Source organism: Actinia tenebrosa, unplaced genomic scaffold (assembly GCF_029948245.1).
Source record: "Actinia tenebrosa isolate PJP-AT-01 unplaced genomic scaffold, QUT_ActTen_1.0 PGA_scaffold3__52_contigs__length_22856419, whole genome shotgun sequence".
NCBI classification, from domain to species: Eukaryota; Metazoa; Cnidaria; class Anthozoa; order Actiniaria; family Actiniidae; genus Actinia; species Actinia tenebrosa.
Genome location: NW_028292580.1, coordinates 18,251,547 through 18,274,755, shown reverse-complemented (window position 1 = coordinate 18,274,755; position 23,209 = coordinate 18,251,547). Strand labels below are relative to the sequence as shown.

At 36.7% G+C, this 23,209-nt stretch overlaps 2 protein-coding genes and 1 pseudogene across 2 annotated transcripts; 1 reads left to right on the top strand and 2 right to left on the bottom strand.

Annotated features, from left to right (window-relative positions):
* Positions 1 to 796: 796 nt before the first annotated feature.
* LOC116307563 (uncharacterized) lies at positions 797 to 9,417 on the top strand. Its single transcript, XM_031717852.2, has 8 exons — positions 797 to 1,002; positions 2,494 to 2,691; positions 3,466 to 3,632; positions 4,851 to 5,004; positions 5,364 to 5,429; positions 6,498 to 6,582; positions 7,127 to 7,277; positions 7,851 to 9,417. The coding sequence occupies exons 1-8, from the start codon at positions 906 to 908 to the stop codon at positions 8,067 to 8,069; spliced, it is 1,137 nt and encodes a 378-aa protein (XP_031573712.1). The 5' UTR covers positions 797 to 905; the 3' UTR covers positions 8,070 to 9,417.
* Positions 8,079 to 22,344, bottom strand: LOC116307562 (uncharacterized). Its single transcript, XM_031717851.2, has 2 exons — positions 22,192 to 22,344; positions 8,079 to 12,351 (listed from the first exon to the last, which is right to left on the bottom strand). The coding sequence occupies exon 2, from the start codon at positions 12,311 to 12,313 to the stop codon at positions 10,640 to 10,642; it is 1,674 nt and encodes a 557-aa protein (XP_031573711.1). The 5' UTR covers positions 12,314 to 12,351; positions 22,192 to 22,344; the 3' UTR covers positions 8,079 to 10,639.
* Positions 14,720 to 17,381, bottom strand: LOC116307565 (uncharacterized; annotated as a pseudogene).
* Positions 22,345 to 23,209: the final 865 nt, after the last annotated feature.

Below are 23,209 nucleotides of genomic sequence, written 5' to 3'. Positions count from 1 at the left end.
AAGTATGATATTTTTACGATTATTTTTTGGAGTCTGTGACGTCATACACTCAACATCAAACATTGCTACATATATTTCTTTGTATATAAATCCTTAATTTATTTTATTCCTATGAAGCCCAAAGGGTGGCTAGTGTGCTTATTTCACATTACTTGTGACTATAATTTATATTTTGGGGGTGTTTGGGTATTTCTTTCTCCCTTTACTACTGATATTTTGATCATAAACTACAAAGAAATGTATGGAGCGATGTTTGATGTTGAGTGTATGACGTCACAGACTCCAAAAAATAATCGTAAAAATATCATACTTTCGTCCTGAATATCGAGAAAACACTTCACATAGTGATTATTGGACCTTTAAAGAGTATTCTTAGGAAGTTTCAGCTGAATCCAAGCTTGAGCGATTTTCGTCGTAGTAGCACTTTAAGAACTTTATATAATTACTTATATCAATTAATTAACTTATTAGAAAATATCTTAATATTGCTATTTGCTGAAAAAGACATATGGAAAAAGTGTTCTGAAAATGGCAATTGAGAGTTCAATTTTTGGAATTCACTTCTTCAAAGTCATATCTTTTTTTGAATATTCAAGTAAATTCCAAAACTTTACGGATCACGTTTGACGACGAAATTAATAGTAAGTCTTATGAATAATTGGTCTAGTACATTCGTCAAAATGATGCCAATTGATCCATGGCCCCCAAAACATTTTCTTGACGTTATGGACTTCGACGTTCGTAAAAAGATACCGTTGTCTTGGAAACTATGAATGTTAAGTAGCCTCGAAGGTTTGCACTCGTCAAGAAAGGAACTCAGCTGTGAAAGAATTTGATGCGAGATAGATCGGAATCGCAAACAAGATTGAAAGAGTGTATATGTGGACCATTTCTTTGATTGTAAGATGGGGATGCTATCTACTTGGATTTCTCTAATAGCCCTGCTTGGTTTAATACAAGTCAAAGGAATTATATCATTGGATTTAAAAAGCTGTAATGCAAGTGAGTTTAATTCATGTCATTGGTGCATTTTTTTCATCAACACTATTTTGTTAAATAATTCGCTCGCAATAATTCAGTATTTTGTTGATACTTTGCATAAAAGATCTTAACTTCAATTACTAAATCTTAATATACATTAAAATAATTGGAATGAAGTTTCTGATTTTCTAAACGTTTTTTTTTTTTCCTGTGGTATATAATTCTATAATTACACAGTTATTCTATTTAATGAAAAAAAAGCGACTTTCTTTTAAGAAACAATTAAAGAAAATCTGACTTATTTTCACTCATGATCTTTTTCCTAACTAATGTGAATTTAAATAATTTTCCTTGACTTGAAGACCTTTTTATTTTCGTTCCTTATAAGATGAGGACTTAATTCATGGGTGGTCGGGTAGCGTGAGAGTTATTATTAATGGCTTACTTTACGAACAATAGAGGTCTTGAGGTTCCCACAGTGGGCTATTAATAATAATATGTACAATTACATAAAATTCAAAGATGCACCAAAATGTGTCTTTTAAACTGTTGGATTAAGAATCCCAGAGAAATTTAGTCCTTTGTCAATAAGATGTTTAAATCTATCCATGGACTGATCTCATATTAATTTTATTACCTTATTAATCAAGCACCATTAACCGTCGTCACACTTATATTTTGACTTAAGATTAACCAGCTTCAAACAGGTTTTATTTCCAAATTATCCTTTAGTGTTGTTAATTTTTTTTACTAATACTATCCTAATTCTTCAAATTGATTGACTAGTGCGAAGGAATGTTCAAGACTAATTTGTATGACTAAAATCTTGTTTGTTAACATGTTTTTTAAAATTTTCTTTTAAATAATTTCAATTTTAATTTTTAAAAATTCTCAATAATCAAAGAATATTAAAAGAACTCACTCCGCGTTTGTAAAGAAAGACTGATGGTCGTGAACAAGACTACTTAAGAAGAAGTAGTTTTAATTTGTCTTATGAATATTTATTGATATCGTGTACTTGGTGATGTGTAACTTTCTTGAGAAGTGATTGATGGATTAGTTGATTCAATCAGTGTTTTAATAATTAATAAAAACTTAATGGATAAATAACACTGGCGCCAAATAGTACACAGAATATAACTATAAGATTTTTTGGGAAGTGCTTCATGGATTAGTTGATTCAATCTTATAGGTAGTGTTTTAAAAATTAATGGATAAATTCATGGTTAAATAACACGCCAAATGCCACAAATGATCTATATTTAGCCAGAACATAATTATAATATTTCTATATAAAATTAATAAGACATATACTTAACAGCTACTCATCGCTTTAGATAGTAGATATCCACTGATTCAGGTAGGGAATGCTTTACTAACCTACTTGTTGTTAAATAAGGGCTTAACGTTAATGTCTGCACATAGTGAAGTTAATACAACACTGAAATATTCTGCGCTCTCCAACACAATCAAGTCTCTGAATTTAATACCGAACTGTCCTTGTTATACTAGGCAAGTTGATAGAAGAAGGTAAAGAATTGGGTATTCGTGGAAATTTGATACCAGACGAAAGCTTCTATGCTTCATCCGTTTCTGACGCCAGTCATGGGCCTCAACGAGGAAGACTAGATCAAAGAGCGTCAGGAGGACAAGGTTCAAGCTGGTGTTCACAGCAAGCCAACAGTATGCAGTGGCTAGCAGTTGATCTAGGTAAGCATCTATTCTTGGGATGTATGTTACGTTATATGATAGCTGACATGCTAATTGACGATAAAACCTTCCTCATTAACAACATGTGATTGAGCTCCAAGACGAATAAATATACCCCTGTCATAAAAGCCCAACCCCTTTCGAAAACGTCTTCTAAGGCCCCTGCTCATGATTAAAGCACTCAACGCCAAATCGAATTGGAACTTACGAGTTAATTTTAGGAGGAAAACTGGAGAACCCAGAGAAGAAACCGACCCTCGAAGCACAGGAGAAAACCGATAAACTCGATAATCGAACCCAGGTCGCAATAGCTAGAGGCTACGCATCGATAGCGCTTATTCTCCGTGCTTGCCAACAGTCTAAACCTCTTTGGCCGGAATAAGGAAATCCTCCTAACTTAAGTTTTGAAATCATGATAATCGAACCCAGGTCACATTAGAGGCGGCGCATCGACAGCGCTTACTCTCTGTGCTTGCCAACAGTCTAAACCGCTTTGGCCGAAATAAGGAAATCCTCCTTAAGTAATGAAATCATGCTTCACATGTAGTTCGTAATCAAGGGACGACTGTTTCCATTTAAATGTTTTCCAGCTTCTCGCTGACGTATGCGCATATGCAACAGACAATACTATTGTCACATTGCGCATATGAATATATCCACATGAAATATGCGCGTTATAAATATTATCATATTATTATTATTATTATCATATTACTATTGTCTTATAAGAAAAAAGGCACCCTTGTAGTATATAATGTTTTTTTTTTCTTCCAGTCTATACAGCCATAGTCACTGGTATTGCAACTCAAGGCCAAAACGACCCCGACTCCTTAGGTGCTAATCCCAATTACACCCAAAGCTGGGTCACTAAGTTTACGTTAGAGTACAGCAATGACAATGATTCGTACTTTTCACTCGAGTACAAGACCGAAAAACCATTGGTATGTATTATTTAAGTGTGCTGTTTTTGCTAAACTTAAAAAAGCTGTTTTTGTTACCTTGAAACGACCTCTGGACTGATCTAAGTCAAGGCATGGCTAACTCACAGATCGAAAACTAAAACACCTACTGGGCTGATCTGAGTTAAGGCAAGGCTAACTCTCAGATCAAACCCTGAAACACCTATGGGCTGACCTAAGTCAGCACATGGCCAGCTCGCACATCGAACCCTGAAACAACCGGAGTCTGGGCTGATCTAAGTCAGGACACGTCTAACTCACAGATCGAACCCAGAAACAACCTCTAGGCTGATTTAACTCAGGGCACGAGTAATCACAGATCGAACCCTGAAACAACCTCTAGGCTGATTTAACTCAGGGCACGACTTATCACAGATCGAACCCTGAAACAACTCATTCACGTCAGAGCAAGCAAACTGTCTGATCGAATCCTAATTTAACGTGTTGGGTTTTAAGGAGAAAAATCCGCAGAAGCCAAGGAAAAAACCCTAAGCCCTCCTATAAATGGGAGACCTATGAAGCTTACATGTAATAAACGATTGCGCGCGCAGTTCACTTGCATGTTTGTTTGTTTTGACCTTGTTTCGTAAAACTCTGATGACTCCAGGATATACTTAACTATCCTCGCGCAACACCAGCTCCATCTTAAATGAATAATAAAGTAAAGTGCTACACTTACATTTTGCTTTGCATGGGAGTCCACGTCTCGTTCTCATTTCGGCACAATACCGACAGCTCTTGTCTCTGATCTATAAAGAAAATTAGAATATTAATAAAAAGCTGAAGGTGCACTGAACAGGCTTCTGAAACTTCTAAAATTCCAACTACAATTTATTAGGATTGTGATGACACACCCAGTTGCCTATATTCTAATTTGCAATAAATACTGAATCAATAAAGTTAACACAAAATCAGTCTTAGTAACAGACTGTTGCATGCAAGTTTCCATTTTCAAAATGGTTTCTTTCAATACTATTTTAGTAATAAAGAAATAGAAAACCCGCGCGCGCGATGTGCGCAATTATAAAGCATACGAGGGGTTGGCAGAACACAAGAGAAGTGTTTGGAGAAGCACGAAGGGTAGCCAAAATAGGCACGCGCTTTCAACCCGTCAGAACGCGAGATTTATAACAGTTATTTCATAATTAAAGTTACTAGTTTTTTTAATATTACTTTAATGTTTTTTTTGTGTTCGTTTAGGTTTTTAATGGCAACACAGATGGCAATAGTATTGTTTGTCATGAGCTGCCCTATGAAATTACCGCGAGATATTTGCGCTTTCGGCCAAAGGAATGGAATGCCAATACGATTTGTCTGAGGATTGGCGTTTTCGGAAACAGTCTAGGAGCAAATGGTAATTTTTGTCTTTGTTTTGTTGTTTGTTTGTTTGTTTGTCGTATTATATAAATAGAGGCTTTGCACCATCACGTGCCGGCGCCCATAATACAGCTTGGACTGATTGTGGTTGGATGGCAGAACAATAAAATCCCTTTGATCCCTGTAATTGAATTCTCTCACATGTAAAACGATTGTATTGTTCCTGCCATCTAACATGGTTGCCGATACGTAATGGTGTGCAAAGCCTCTTTTCCCCACATCTTAAGTTTTCATAATATCCTGTTCGCAAACTATTTGATTTTATTAGAATAATAAGTGTTGAGTAATTAAAACGTTGTACTCTCTCACACTAGCTATTGTAATTGTTACTTTAAGCAACTCTCCTTGGTGACCCAACTGAAGAAGCAACGGGTGATCCTGGGCATGAAGCCATGTGGTGGTGTAAGTATACTGTAAAAATGGACTGGTTGAAACTACCAATGATAATTGGTTAGTTTTTGACCAGTGCAAATGTGAAAAACTATACCAAAATAAAATGGTTATAATAACCAATTGTTAATGGCATACTCATAAATACTCATTTTTATTGGTTAATATAACCATTTCACTAAATTGGTTGGAACTACCATTGATAATTGGTTAGTTTTTGACCAGTGTTAAAGTAACCAATCGACAATGGTATACTTATAAATACCCATTCTTATTGGTTGATTTAACCAATGATGAAATGATTGATATCTTCACGGCAAATGCAACAGGTCAAAGAACCAAAAGAAATTGGCTAAAACATGTTTTTTGACTTACTTTATAATAATTAATTTTTCATAATCATGATTTGTTAGATCAAAGTTGATTAGTCAGCGGTCGAAGGTGACTCTGTAAAGAATACCGCATTGGATGGAAACTCCAGTGGCTTCACGTGTTGAATAAGTTCATTGGTAATTTTCATGTTCGAAAACCACTGGTTTGGCAAATGACTTATCATAAGAAAGATGTTCTAAATATGATGGCGTTTAGCGTTTTCCTGCTTTATGTCAACAGTAAAGCATTGTAATTATTCTGATTCGCTCTGAAAAGACTGAAACACGCGGGAATTATCGTGAACCTTGGACTTTTGAAAGTTGATCTGTTTACCTTCTGCTGTACTTATGTCAACAGGAAGCATTTCTTGGGTTCTGATTCGTCGTTTTTGTGATTAACCTGGAATCAAAACTACGATAGCAAACAATCTCAGTCTCGGACGAGTTAACAGCAAGAGTTTATGAAATGTTTGTTAGGCTGTAATTATTTAAAGTAATGACGAAGGAAGGAAGCAAGGAGGGGAGGGAGGGACGAAGGAAGGATGGAAGGAAGGAAGGAAGGATGGGTGGAATGAAGGAAGGAAGGAAAAATGGAAGAAAGGAAGGAAGCAAGGATGGGAGGAAGGAAGGAATGAAGGAAAGAAGGATGGAACAAAGATAAGGGATAGAAGTTCCAGCCATCGTAATTTATATCTTATTAATTTTATAGGGCCGTTCTTTTGGGTTCTTTTGGCTGTTATCTTGACGGTTCTTATACTAGGACTTCTTTTCTATTGGTGCATTGTACGCAAGAGGTACGAAAGTAACTAACCATTAGCTCTCTTTTCTCGGTAGTTGTAATCTTTAAACAACGAAAAAAAGATTGCACAACCAAAAATAAGACTTGCTACGATTACGAAGGCCATAAATTTACCAGTTCGTTTTACTGTCATGTCGTCACACTCTTTAAATAAAGTTGATGATGAAGATGAGGATGATGATAATAACGATGATGATAATGATGATGACGAAGATGGTAAAGAGGATGATGATAATGATGATGATGATTGTGATGATGACGACGATGATGTTGAAGATTATGATGATAATGATGATGGTGTGATACCGATGATGGTGATGATGATGATAATAATGACAATGATGACGACGACGACGATTATTATTATTATTATCATTATTATCGTAATCATTATTAGTATTGTAATCATTATTATTAATATCATTTGTACCATTACATGACCGAACTGCCCGAAACTACTTTAATGAAAGATTAGAATAAAGTGAATGCAAATGTTAAAGTTGATAGGAATAATTAAAGTTTTTTTTTTTTGCTATCAGGACCTACAGTCAAGAGAAGTACATCAAAATAAAGCCGGCTAAAGCTCCAATTCAGAGACGCCAGCAAAAAAGCTACGTGAATGAGGCGTACGATATGGCTGTGGTAACTAAGTCTGGAGCTACTACGCCAGAGACCGTTGAAGAACTTGACGTAAGTACACCTCTTGACGATACTTTTTGCAGCGCTTCCGACGACGTTGAGTAACAACGGGTCGAGTTAGCATTGCAGTGCATTGTGGAACTGTTTTAGCGGACATTTTTTCAAGATGGCGTCTATTTCGTCCAAGGTCCCAAAAGGCTCTGCAAATCCTAACTCGCCCCTATTTTTCACTCAACCACGGAATGGCTACTTAGAAAAGTTCCTTTACTTTCTGTGGATATATTTGCTGCATTTTCTTTTCGTGTCAATCACTCTTTTCGCGTGCATCACTCTTTGAAATAAATTGATCAAACATGCTATAGATCCAGAACGGAATGGTTATTGTGATATGCCAAACGGTATGGACGGATCCAGGGGGTTGGGATGGGTGGCTAGCCACCTCTCTTTCTGAAGTTTTGAAATAATAATATAAAATCTGGATAGGAAACTATACTTTTCTCTAGGTAACAGTAACGCCCTTGAAATTTGGATCCGTCGGCACTGCTAACAGTTCCTTATGCTTCTTATGTCTTGAAGAATTCTACTACCCGATAATATATAACTTTTTATTCGTTGCGTTTCAAGGGGGATGAGATTCAAGAAGTCACAGCTGAGTTCACAGCAAATGAGCAAGAGAACAAGAATGGTATTGTTGGATTTTCTGTTACTGATGATAACGACAAACCCGACGGCGAGGAAGAGGTTGCCAATGGTGACGTGAATTGGGAAAAATACAGGAAGAAAGCTCTACAAAGGCCGGAACACACCTATGTCAATGTTAAGGACATCAATAACGAAATATAAGTTTCTCCATTTCCTGAATAATCTGGCTTTTAAGTCAAAAATGTTAGTCGAACGATACACGTGCCTACAACATTGCGAGAACTTATTTTATTACTGTTAGCCATTCTGAGGTTGAGGGGGAAACTGGGTCGAGTTGGCATTACAGTGCATTGTGGGCCTGTTTTAGAGGACATATTTCCAAGATGACGTCTATTTCTTCCCAAAGAACAGTCCCACAATGGAGTACAATGCCAACTAGACCCAGATTTTTCCTCGACCTCGGAATCATGACAAATATGCGTGGTAGGCAAAAGTGTACAGTATTTTTCTACGTTGTACAAGGACCATGACCTTCTTTTCGTAATCATCGCTTGGCCTTCCCATTAACATACAAATTGAAGTTGCATACCTATTAGTCATAACCTTTCTTATCCACCGCCCCTAAATAATAATAATAACACTAAATAGAATAACAGTAGTCATGAAAAGGTCCATCCTACATGCCGACCTCACAAGTTCTAATAAATAAATTTTGGACTTTTAAGTAAAAGTATAATCGACCTATGATTAAAAGTAAGTCCAGCAAAGAATTTCGGGATAAAAAACCAGGGCTGTCCTGCCAGAATAGATAATTAACTAAAGAAACGTTTTTAGTAACGATTTCGTTTCAATTTTTTTAAATGTTTCTGCGACCAAACAGTTAGTGAGAAATTCCTAAGGAATTTCGTAGGAATATTAATTTCCATCCTTAATATCATTTAATGTGTTACTGTTACAGAGATTGACGTCCATTGCTCAATCGTTAAATAGAGTGAAGGCATTTAAAGTGTAAAACAAAAAAACACTAGTCAACGTGTACTAGTTAAATAGACACAAAAGAACACAATGGGATTAGGGTCTACGAAAGTGTATTAGTCTAATAAACCGTTTTCTCAAGGTTGCGTGCGCATCCAAATTTAAGGAACTTGACGGGCCAAGATACCAGAACACGAGAATTATCATGCATTGCTATAAACATTTTTCGATAAGAATTCATAAAATCGATTATTCTCCTCTTTAAATATAAAACTGGCTTCTCACTTATACTGAAGTTGCGTTTTTCAGTTTTGCGGCCCGTCAAGTTGGCTGCGCACGCAACCTTGAGAAAACGGTCTATATCTGTTTCACGGGTTTAATGACTTCACTCTATTACCATGTAAATTTTCTCTTTGATTGTATAACCGACTCAAATAATTATATACATACCGAACTATATTGTTATTAACCTAGTAACCGCAATATAATGGCACTTGTAGTACACTCAAAAAATTACTCAATTCTGATTGGTTGAGAGCAGTACAAACTTGAAAGTATACATAAGTGAACGTCAGTCATATTGCCTTTCTTGAGCTAGTCTTGGTGTTAAACATTGAAACTAAGCCGAAACTTGTATGCAAAAGACAAATTTCAAAACGAATTGCACCGTGTAACACCCCCAGCTAAGTGAACTGTCGTCGCGAGAAAGTTTCACGAAAGTAGAACTGCTTTATACTCGGGCAACCAAACGTTGGGTCGCGAATAAGGTTCAGGACGAAACTGCGCCGCGTAACACCTCTCTTGAAACTTTCTTCGACATGCCCCAGTGAACTATCCAATCAGAACCCAATATTACCAGCGAACACGACGGATGGTAGTGGTTTCACGAAAATATTGGGTCGCAAAACTTTTCTCACAATGCTGTTGCACACAAGTTTCAGCAAGGCGCTTATTACCTAATGAGCGCCCTGAGTTTCAGCTAAAAGTTTCAACGTGTAACAGCGCCTTGACATGGCCAGGAATACAGAGACAGTGGGCAGACGAAGGGAAGAAAAGAAAGGAGAAAGAAAGCATATGTACTTCACAGCTAAACTGAAAACTAATATCATCTGATAGACCTCTAAAATTTATTTTGGATGTTCACCTCCAGTAGAATTAAAAAGAAATGCTATTGAGAGAAAGACTATATTTTCATATCTTCCTGTTAGCCTTATTTGCGAAACCAAAAGAAGAAGTAAATTCTATTAAAACCATCTTGCAGAGTCATTGAATTGCTAAACTAGTTAAACTTTTTGAAGTCACATTTCACGCAGTGGAGAAATTGCCATTTTTTACTTTAACCAAAAATGGCTATGAACAAGGTACTATATGCACGCCCCAACAGGTTGGACTAGCTTCCCACGTCGCGTGCATAACGTTCATTCATAATGCGCACGAACATGAGCACGTATAGGAACTTCCAATCCTAGCATCAACCCTAGGAAAGATTCGGACCCTTTTCGAAAACATACATTTTGACATTTTGCACCAAAAAGTTGATAATTTACTGTACTGTCACTTTAACTAATAACCAAGACCCACTTCTGCGTTAAAACAAATAATATAGCAAGCTTTGATAAACGCTAATCTTGCTTTGAATAACTTCCATTTGGAATGCCACAGCAGCCACTAAATTTTACCAAAATTGATGCATTATACTTCGTTTTCTTTAATTGTCTTAATTTTAGTTTTCCTTTCCAAAACAAGAAAAAGTGTGCCAGTAAAAACCTAGAAACTTGACACCAGGCTCTAGATGATCAATCTTGTTTCTGTTCCCTTTCCATCATTATCATTTCATAACTTGGAGGACAATCTTCATAAAGCTGGGTGTCAGTAGGCATCATAGGTTCAGTGCGGTTCTGAGGTTCATTTGGGTTCACATGTACATCAGGAACCGGTGTCTGACGAAAATCATCCGATAAAACTTGAGCCAAAGGCGGCACTTCCGATTTCCAATCTCCGGGGTATGAAGCATCTGTCATCACTATTTGTGGCTCAAGCATAAACCACCAAGCATTGGGATCATGGGAAGAGCTGACGCCCTCGTCATATTCCATTGACTCGGGTATAACGTCCGCTGTAAGATTTATTTTAAAGCCTTTGTGGAAGAATTCCTCCAACAAATGAAGAAACATACTGTGAGAAAAGTATGCACAATCACTTGAATCACTCCAAGGTTTGCCGCCCAATTCAAAACTAACGCATGTTGCTGGGACAGCATATTGCGTTTCTGATATCAGTGGTAAATGCCAACGTGTGGAGATCACTTTACGACAAGCGTTGATGATCTTTGGCGGAGCATTGATAACACAAAGCTTGCTTTTTCGAACAGGACTCAGACAGAACACTTTGCAGTCAGGATGAGGGGAGCTTTTTTGGAAAAGAAGTTCACTTTTATTCGACAGTTTCCTTGACATGTCAAATCCTGTGACGATACTCCAGCCATGACTTTTTAGGGCTTCTAACAACTTACAAACGATGAATTTTGTCATGGTGCACAGGGCATCTGGGTCTTTTTCTGTGTGAGATTTGTACTTGAATTCGACTTTTCCTGACTGATGATCTATTATCTTTTCTATAGCGTGACTCATTTTTCCAAATGCATCCACAAGAGCTAAATGGATTATAGGAATTAGATGATCCGGTGCTTCTTTATACACTTGTATTTTGCTAGTCTTTCGCAAACTTATGATGAAGAATTCCGTTGTTGTATCGTAGTGGATAGACTTTGGAACAAAGACGAACGCGTCTTCAGTTCTTTTTAGGTTCATGGCACAAAGAAAGCTGTAACGTTTCATCATCACTATAAATATTTTGGTCAATATAGCTCTAGCCTCTGCATGAAGAGCTGTGGTTGAGCTCCAGAGTAAACCGTTCAATTGCACTTCATAGTTCTTGAGCCCATCTGTTGAGTCCTCGAAAGTAATTCCCGGTTGATGTTCCGAATGCCGCAAAGAATGACAAATCTCATCTAGTGTGTGTTGCTGCAGATTACAGAAATGGAGCTTGTCGTTACTGCTCATGGCCACGTACGCTAATTCTTGGCTTATACGCTGCGTTTCCTTGTGGACGAAGATTAACGTAAACCACTGTCTGCATTTTGTGAGGTTTGCTGCTACTAAATACTGCCAGCCAATATTATGAAGACATCGCAGTATCCGACAAGCAACTTCACGAATGTTCAGCGAAAGCATTCCAGTTTCATAAGGCAGCCCGTTCAGTTTAAAACAAAGTACGCTTCCAGCGCATTTTTGTTTCGTTGCCTGGATACCTTCTTTCCAAGTGTTACTGATGACATGTTCAATTACCGAATGCTCATTCTCGCCGCCATGAATTACCTGGATGTTATCAGGCATTTTGAAAACAACAGCCAAATAACCAAAGCTTTGAGGCACTCGCTTCAGTGGTATGTGTGATTCCTCAGCTCCCATGGCTTGCTGTCTTATTTAGATATTTCCAATGTACAAGTCTGAAAACGGAAATTTAAAAGAAAAATAAGGCTTGTAGGAATGTTTTAAAGTTTGATGGATAAAATATTACTTTAGCAACCTACGCCTTTGCATTATATAGAGTTAAGATGGCAATAATAACGTGATCGAACTAGCGGAATCAATTTTGCGAATATCATGACTCTGATATGATCTTTTAATAAAGACGCGGCGTTTTATTCAGCCAGCAAAAAGCCAAATTACCAGAATCATTCAAATCATCATTTGCATCATCAAATTAATTATTATCGTCATCACTTTCTTCATCATTGCCATCATCATCATCATTTTCGTCATCGTTGTTATCATCATCATCGTCGTCGTCATCATTATTATTATCGTTATCATCATAATAATAATATTCATCATGATCATCAACTACACTATCACTTACATCAATCATCATTAATCATCATTTTCATCATCAAAATAATAATCATCGTCATCACTTTCTTCATTATTATTATTATTATCATTATTATCATCATCATCATTTTCGTCATCGTTATTATTATTATCATCATCACTATCGTTATCATGATCATGATCATCAACTACAGTATCACTTACATCAATCATCATTAATCATCATTTTCATCATCAAAATAATAATCATCGTCATCACTTTCTTCATTATTATTATTATTATCATTATTATTATCATCATCATCATTTTCGTCATCGCTATTATTATTATCATCATCACTATCGTTATCATGATCATGATCATCAACTACAGTATCACTTACATCAATCATCATTAATCATCATTTTCATCATCAAAATAATAATCATCGTCATCACTTTCTTCATTATTATTATTATTATCATTATTATTATCATCATCATCATTTTCGTCATCGTTATTATTATTATCATCACTATCGTTATCATGATCATCAACTACAGTATCACTTACATCAATCATCATTAATCATCATTTTCATCATCAAAATAATAATCATCGTCATCACTTTCTTCATTATTATTATTATTATCATTATTATTATCATCATCATCATTTTCATCATCGTTATTATTATTATCATCATCACTATCGTTATCATGATCATGATCATGATCATCAACTACAGTATCACTTCCGACACATTAAGAGTGAATGTCAGTAAAAATCAAACAAAATTTGAAAATTCGCGGACACGGCCAAAAAATCGATTCGGCTTACATTTTGCCTATTGATAGGACTGGATGAGTAGGTAAAGGAAATGGGAGGGATTTGATGAAATATCTATTATTTTGAGAAATTACGAGCAAAAACGATTTCAGCCTGACTTTCGCTCAATCCGACCCACGCGACCTCGGTATTTAGGCGTTTTATAAGTGTTCTGTACAAACGCTAAAACAAAAGCAAATTTATTTATTGATCGTATCTATGTTAATTGGACCTAGTACAATCAAGATTTAGTAATTTCAACGGATATGAATTATTTTTGAGAAGAACGGAGGCCTTTTAAAATGACGACATGCATAGGGTGATAAATTCACCTGTAAACCACCTATCATTCGAGCAAAGAATAATGTATGTGGTATTTCATCAAAACTCTCAATATTTTCACCAGATATCCTCGAAAGGAAGTTCTTTAAGCTACGTAAAAAAAATTCCGGGCTCTTTTTGATTTTGGCAGTATAAGCGCCCTTTAAGTTTCGCAAATATTGAGTCTTACTCCACACACTGAAATCGACAACAAACTGCATGCGCGAAAGAGGAAGTCAAATAATTGTTTTCCTAGACCGAAAAAATACTCAAAAGTACTTCTTCATACCTTAAAACGATTCCTTGGTATGTCTAGCTATTTTATATTTAATTAGTTAAAATATTTTGGGAGTCAAACTGGAGTTTGAAATCCGCGCGCGGCTCGACTTTTCGGGCCATAATTACGATAGTTAACTAAGTATGCCTTGGTGTATGGTTCTGAAATGGCACATCGGTTGTGCTATAATACTAAATGAAAATAATTTATATTCAAACGTTAAGTCAAAAGTAAAAGCAACTTTTAACGAATATTATTTCAGTGTCGTTTGAAGGAACTTTGCCGAGAACTTTCACCATACGACTTTTGATAAAATGCCAGTAATAATAACTTGTAGATTTCCAATTACCTTCATGAATATTTAAATTCAAATACTTTTTACGTATTTGTTCAGTATTCAGTACGGATACGTACGGATTCAGTATTCTCTTCCTGATTCCGTGGTTTTATGCAAACCTTTTTGGTGTCTTGTTTCAGTACGATCAATCCGCTTCATAATCCACTCTTCACGAACTCCCGACCTTTACACGCCGTCGAGCATAGAACACCTTTGTGCGGATTGAATAGAATGCAGACTTTACGCAGTACATGAACAACAGGTTTTGACAATATTGTTTATTCGTTCAATGTAGGGCTTTTTCCTTCTTTGGGAAAGGTCTTCAACATCTTCTCCAAGCTCGATGAAAACGTTCCTCAACTCCTCTACACATAGTTTTGATAACTTGTTCTTCTGAACCATTTCACAGGTATTGAAATCGAAGCAAATAATCGGGTGACTTAACTGCACCGCCATCATTACATTGGCACACAAGGTGTTTCAGTTTCTGCTGCATATATATCTTCATCGTCATTTTCCATTACAACTGGGCAATTGAGACGCTTCTTTGCAGAGAGGCGACTAAAGAAACCGGATATTTGCTGTTTAGTAAACACTTCATCTGGGGGAAATAATCGGGCTCCGTCGGTACGTCGGGTTACAGCCATTGCCTTGGAAACTTCTTGGGGGTCTACTTTTCTTCCACTGACTCCTCCTATTTGAAACTGCTCAGTTAAGAAGGCAGTCTGCTTTGATGTGAAACGCTTCTTTTTCTTCGCAGACTTGAGGGCCCAGCCCGTTGGAAGAGCAGTCAAATCTTCCTTCCCACCAACCGCTTCACATTGAACGTCTGGAACTCGGGTAGCTCCCTCTGTCAATTTAAAGGCGTATTCTCTTAATTGCTTTATCGTATAGGGTTTCGTGCTCAGGCATTCGTTTGTGCCTTCCTTTATCAAGATGATTTTGAAGAGAAGAAAATCTGCTGTATGCTTTTATACAACCTTCTTCTGGACACGTAAATAACATGGCTTCATCATTATCATCATCATCATCATCATCATCTAATTCTTCTTCTTCTTCTTCTTCTTCTTCCTCATATTCTTCTTCCTTCTCTTCTTCTTCTGCTTCTTCCTTTTCTCCTTCTCCCTCATTTTCACCAAACTGAATTTGAAGTTTCCTTGGTGTATCGGTGTCTGACAACTCGAAAGGCGGGGTCAGATGCCAAAGATGTTGAATTCAGGGTTTCTAAAGCACAGAGTTTTTCAGTAGATACACCAAAGGTATCCCAAGGCACTAACCGGCCTGGACCAACATTGAATGCTCTCCATACTCGAATACCATTCATTTCGTATTCAAAGTTATTTAGCAGGCTTATACCATCCCACTTCAATGAAAGTGTGCTAGCAGTTGTAGCAGCAACATAGGTGACCTTAACTCCAGTTAGTCCTTGTCCTGATTCAATACCATTTTTGAGCTGTAAAGCGTTGTTTACATCATGGCCTTCATTTACATACCTTCCAATGGCTCCCTTAATTGTGGCTGCTTGGCGGTCGCACGCCCCCTTTCCTGGGAATCCGAAAAGTCATTCCTTATTATAGTCACGCCAGCTAGATCACCAGCCAGCTTAGCAGATACAATGTTATTTCCGCTATGATAACAGCCAGCGTTGTCTTGTTTATAGTACGCTTTTTCCAGGTAAGGCATTTCCTTTTTCAGCAAACGAAGACCATCTACCATTATGCCAGACACCGTGCTGCTGTCTTGTGTACAGCTTTGAAACACATGAACAATGGTTGTAGACTCAAGGTGCTTGTTATCTTGTGATTTCCGAACAGCAACCGTAATGTGCCATGGGAGACCACGCTTGGGAAACCAGTCAGACTGGGCTTCTCTGAATTTCCGTGGTATGTACTTCACTGCCCAGTCTTGTACCAAGAGCACAGATTTGCTATCAAGTTTGTTTAGGACGGAATGCTTTGCCTTATCTTGGTGGACAGATCGCAATAGATGGGCTTTCCAGGACAAGATAGCATCTTTAGCGCGTTGGAGCACATACGCCCTGTCACTTTTCTCTTCTCCATCACTACATGATGTAGTGGCGCATTCATTTTCCATGATGCGAAATACGTTTTTCAACTGAGAGCATTGCGCACATGAATCAAGGTGGAGATGGTCACAATCGCCTTTGAAGTCTGCGTCGTTCGGCTCACTAAGCGCATAAACGCGACATTGATCTGAAATGGTCGACGATTCAGCAACATGCAACCAAAAAAAGAGATTAAACGGATCAATTGATTAAATTAAGGTTTCAGTAAATTTACACAGGCAACGAATGTTACTCTATTCGGTAGATACCAACCTTATAATCACCCTTCAGGTACTGTTGTGATGATCGTAATTGTTGCTTGATGTCTCTGCCCCAAATTTGAGTTTTTCCACAATCAATTAGTTTGTCAACAAGGCTGTCAAGCTCGTCAAAGGCGTCACTTCCCTGTGCTGAAAAATTATCAAGTCCTTGGAGAGATGTACGAGTAGAAGCAGAACAAACGGTCAATACTCTCTGTAGTGTTCGCTTGCTCATGCTGGGCTTAAAGGTTGTTTCTTTACAGTATTGCTCATACTGCTGCACAACACGCTCTGGTATCATTGTCCTGATGACGTTGGGAGTTTTGACGATCTCACCAGTAGATAATTTTAGAAGCCTCTCTCCAAAAGGAACATCCTGGATAGCGTGAGGGCTTGTAATAAAAGAAACAAAATGCTCTAACTGAGACGGATCAATTCTCATTCTTTTGTTTTCCCAACTTGGAAGCGGTGCTGCTCGGCCATGTAACAGTCTGTGCCGACGAGCTATGCTGTAACGATATGGGGTCAGCTTAGGAATATGTTGCTTAAGTTCTTTGAAGGTAATTTTGTCAGCCATCATCAACAGAATTTGTCGCCGCGTGCTCCAATGCTGTGCTATTGCATAACTTTCAGCATAGGCTTCGAGCAGTTCTAGTTCTTTATCACTATATATTTATCTTATGAGCATGACATGCACAAACATATTGAGAGATACCCCTATCATGAACACTTAGTAACTCATTAACCATTGACTTAAATCAGTATATACCATCGCCTAACAAGCCAACACTATAAGAGCAGTAAACATTTCATAACAGCAACAAATTATAACATCTCATAAATAAATTAGTTTTTCATTGCTTCAAAGCTCGTTTGTTATCTCCATTATTTTGCGAGACTGAAAGAAATTGATTCCCCTTTGTGCCAATGGAGCACGTCTTGAATCTCTCGCGTGTTTGGAAACCGAGGGGGGCATACAGCATGACTTCCTTGTCCTTCTCCAACCAATTCATAGCCTTGATCGATGCGATGGACAAATAGTCATCTCTTGAGTATTTGAACGCGATGAATTGAAAATTCCACATCGAGAGAGTATGAGGTCCACCTCAGTCTCTATACCGAAAAAATCGAACGATTTCTTATGATTCGCTATTTCTTTACAGCAAGACACTAATGGAATTACGGTTTCAGCTTTTCTCGCACGATTTTCTGCGCCGCATTCTCCTCCGCATATGATCTTGAAGGAACACGACATCTTGTTTGTAAGACGACCAACGTGAACGTAATCAGGGGGAATTTGAATTTAAATATTCATGAAGGTAGTTGGAAATCTACAAGTTATTATTACTGGCATTTTATCAAAAGTCTTATGGTGAAAGTTCTCGGCAAAGTTCCTTCAAACGACACTGAAATAATATTCGTTAAAAGTTGCTTTTACTTTTGACTTAACGTTTGAATATAGATTATTTTCATTTAGTATTATAGCACAACCGATGTGCCATTTCAGAACCATACAGTCAATTCAAAAAATGTTGTCGTCGACCAACTCAAGCCTACGCGACTGGACCGAAAGGAACTCTGGGTAGTAATCATTGAAGCCGAGTTGACTCCATAATTTTATCTGACTAGTTATGCCTGGTTTACAGCACGAACCTTCGTAGGCGAGCGGGAAGTGTTGGAGGAGATGTTTTTTTGGTGCCTTCACATTTTCGAAATTGTGAACTGAATCATAACTACTTTGTTTTACTTTCCCTAAACCCAAAGACATGCATTTTATGGATTGTTCTCGCCAATATCTTATTACTAGCGGGAACAATTAATTCAGAACGAATATTTAACCGCTTCAGTGAATTTTACCCATTTTCCTTTCGGTCCAGTCGCGTAGGCTTGAGTTGGTCGACGACAACGTTTTTTGAATTGACTGTACACCAAAGCATACTTAGTTAACTATCGTAATTATGGCCCGAAAAGTCGAGCTGCGCGCGGATTTTAAACTCCAGTTTGACTCCCAAAATATTTTAACTAATTAAATATAAAATAGCTAGACATACCAAGGAATCGTTTTAAGGTATGAAGAAGTACTTTTGAGTATTTTTTCGGTCTAGGAAAACAATTATTTGACTTCCTCTTTCGCGCATGCAGTTTGTTGTCGATTTCAGTGTGTGGAGTAAGACTCAATATTTGCGAAACTTAAAGGGCGCTTATACTGCCAAAATCAAAAAGAGCCCGGAATTTTTTTTACGTAGCTTAAAGAACTTCCTTTCGAGGATATCTGGTGAAAATATTGAGAGTTTTGATGAAATACCACATACATTATTCTTTGCTCGAATGATAGGTGGTTTACAGGTGAATTTATCACCCTATGCATGTCGTCATTTTAAAAGGCCTCCGTTCTTCTCAAAAATAATTCATATCCGTTGAAATTACTAAATCTTGATTGTACTAGGTCCAATTAACATAGATACGATCAATAAATAAATTTGCTTTTGTTTTAGCGTTTGTACAGAACACTTATAAAACGCCTAAATACCGAGGTCGCGTGGGTCGGATTGAGCGAAAGTCAGGCTGAAATCGTTTTTGCTCGTAATTTCTCAAAATAATAGATATTTCATCAAATCCCTCCCATTTCCTTTACCTACTCATCCAGTCCTATCAATAGGCAAAATGTAAGCCGAATCGATTTTTTGGCCGTGTCCGCGAATCTTCAAATTTTGTTTGATTTTTACTAACATTCACTCTTAAATACATCTAAAAAATGTCGCCTTGATGAAACCAATATTTAACAAATGAACTTAAATCAAATATGAAAATCCAAAAAAAAATTAAAAATTTAATAGATAATTACCTAAAAGCTAAACTACTTACCTACCTATTTAGTCCAATGAATAAATAAATATATCAACCACACATCAATCAGGAAGCACTCCCTTTATGATCCAAAACTGAGATAACAACTTTTATCTCTAACTCTATAAGGCTACGTTCTAGCACTCTTTGTTTCAGCAGAATTCATAAGCACCATCTTAAACCTGAAATGTCTTAATTTTCATTGAGAAATTTTAAATGACAACCTCAAGAGAAGTTTGATTGTCACAGCATTCTCTTCACATCCTGATATGAAAAACTGAATATTCTTATTATCTTCAATTTTAAGTCTTCTTGAGTTCCAGGCATTTTAAACCAAACAAATCATCAAGGATGGTGAAGACTGGGGTAAAAATTTAAAAAACCTGCAAAACACTTGCTCTTTGGAAGTAACATTTTGAAAGAAACTTGTTCCAGCTGAGTTGACCTTTAGAACGAACTCATTCAACAGGTCATCATTTTGTACAATGCCAACCATTAGGATTTACTGGAATGAAGATGGAAAACCCTTTTTCCCATTTGCATTAGAATTTATAGGATCAAGTAGTTGCTTGCAAATAATAATATTGCTAATAATTATCAATATTTTACAGTTAAAATAAAATAAGATTCATGGTAAATTTGGAAGAAAATTAATTGACATTGTGGACAAGTTTCCCCTATACTGTAACACATCCAAAAAGGTGTATTTAAATAGGTGGACATAATTAATAGCATTTATTAATATCTATTAGACATTGCTATTGTGATGTTAATGCGCTAACCAATTTGGCAGTTGGTTTTGTCACTTTACTTTATTGGGCCGTCTTAATGACTTCTGAATGACAATTTAAATAATATTCAACTCAAACCAATTTTTGTCATCATATGCCCACCAATATTATAAGAACTTTCACTATAAGGTGAGAGATGCAAGGTTTAATAATATAAAATAATATCTAATCATATAAGATTGAATAAATTTATTTCAGTTCTTAATGCTTGGAATAACTAAGAAAACATTTTTGCCAAGCACTGTTCAGCATTATACAGCATGATCAAGAGGGAAATACTGAAAGCATAACAGACGCTGAACAATAAAACATTATCCAATCATATGTAAGATTGAATATATTTATTTCAGTTTTTAATGCATGGAATAACCAAGAAAACATTTTTGCCATGCACTATTCAGCATTATACAGCAAGATCAAGAGAAAAAAAGCTGAAAGCATAACACACGCTGAACTATATAATGAAAGCAATTCAAAGTGGAAGGTGCCTGCAAAAAAGCTTATAAACAAGAGAAATTTTTTTTTTTAAACATTAGTGCGTACAGGTCTTTCAAATAAAGAACTGGCAAGCACTTCTTGTACACTAAACTCCTTCACGATTTTCAAATTTCTATCAAACCCTGAAACAACCTTTGGGATGATAAAAACCTCAGCATAACTAGCTCACAGACTTAATTAGGATTTTAAGTTAATGTCAAGTGTTGCAAAGGGAGAAAAACCAAAGAACCAAAGGTCACAAGTTAGTAAAGATAACTAATATTTATGTTGTCATCATTTATGACAGCATATTTAAAAAAGATTTTTTCATAAATGTTTATTCTTCCAGTCATTAAGATTAAGTAGTTTCTTTGCCTGTGTTATCTGTGCACTGTGATAAGGTTGTAAAGATAGCTTGCAATATGCAAAGTTCTCAAGATTGACTTTCAGAATCGATCAATTTTGCACCATAAAAGCTATACAGTATTTTTTAGTGAATTATCTACATTGAGAAGTTAATATAGGCCAGTAAGCTTAAATCTTATAAAATTGTGAGGTGTTTTTTAACAAGAAAATTTTCCCATTTAGGACTACATCTAATGGAATACTTTGACAATATGGTGGCCACCTTGTCAGTGGACAAAACAAAACAAAGATGACAGAAAATATACAGAGTTTTGTACGGGTAAAGGTGATTGATGTGCCGCGTAATTCATTTTTTGTTGTATTCTGTTGTGGTGGGCTGTTAATATCAATCGACATCATTACTGTAACAAAGTTTAATCTGCCCCCTGAATGCCCCATAATGCCTTGCGATCTAAGATAACCGCCGTATCGTTGAAGTAGTCCATATTATTTAATTTCTTTTAATTTATGCCTTTCTTTATTTCAGTGGTTAATAAAAATTGAAGATAAGCTTAAATTTTATTTTAAAAAATCCAGCTGAGAGCTCAGTTGAAGTTCTTAGTTCTAGCTAAGATTTATATCCGAGACTGCTTTATAGCAGCAATGGCTTTACTTTTAGTTGAGTTTTACTCTTTTTTAAAAAGCATCAATACGTGTTGGCCATTGCATAACAGTTGGGAGGGAATGGATAATTACCGTAATCACATAACAATAAACAATGATTAAAGTATTTTCCTTGGATAACAATGCAAGATAATAAAAAGTTTAGTACGAGAAGATTAATTTACCAAAAAACTTTGGTTGCAAAGACTTCTACTAAATTGCAAACTTTAAGCGTTAATGTATGAAAAACGACTTTGTACATACCGTATGGAAGCCAGTGGAGGGTCGAGAGAGCTTTAAGGTCACTGGAAAAGAGTAAATTTAAGGAGAAAACGCCTGAAAAAGCCAGCTCTTTGAACTCAAAGTTCCTTCCAATATTTTCCGCACCTTCCCTTGTTATGGTCCCAAGGGCTGAACCACGTAGTAGAATAAGGTACTTCGAGCCAGGAAATTTTCGACCAAGGAAACACAGACAGACCGCGACAAACGTTACAAAAATAGATACAAGGAATCGCTTCCTGTATTTCACCTTAATTTTGCAATTGTCTTACTACTCGGAGTATTTTTGTTCTTTTTTTCTCTGACGAAGGTACGTTTCCTTTGGTAGGAGGGGGGGGGGGGGGGGTGGTGGGGGTTTTCAGATTGGAGGGGGATGGTCATCAGAAAAAATGTGAGCTTTTATGGAGGTTCTTTTTTTTCTCTCTCTGAGGAAGCTTCCTTTTCTGGGGGGCCTTCAGATTGGAGGGGGGATGATCATCAAAAAAATGTGAGCTTTTATGAAGGTTCGTTCTTTTTTTTTCTCTGAGGAAGGTTACATATTTTGGGGAGGGGATCCTTCAGATTGGAGAGGAATGATAATAATGATAATGATGTTTATTTAGACCACGTGTCATTCTCTTGAGAATAAGATTCTTTGTTTGAGTTGTATCCATATTCATGTGTCTTCTCATGTGCAACCGAGCGCAAACCTTAAACGAAGAAATGATACTCTAGGGAATGACACGTGGTCTGAAATGGGAAAACATTACGTCAGAGCCGAGGAGGTCTATTACGAAGACGGTGAAAATTTGTACTTATCTGTGAAGATTTATTTTTAATTTCTTAAGAACTGACGTTTCACGTTAGTTACGAAATCGGGAAGATCATCGGGCAGAGTCAGATGATGCTGTTCTTTGGGCAATCTGTTGGGTTTTTTTTAAATACTATAAATATTCAAAACAGTGACAACCAGTGGTAATAGATATTATGAAAGATAAGAAAAAGTATCACCGTCTTCACAATC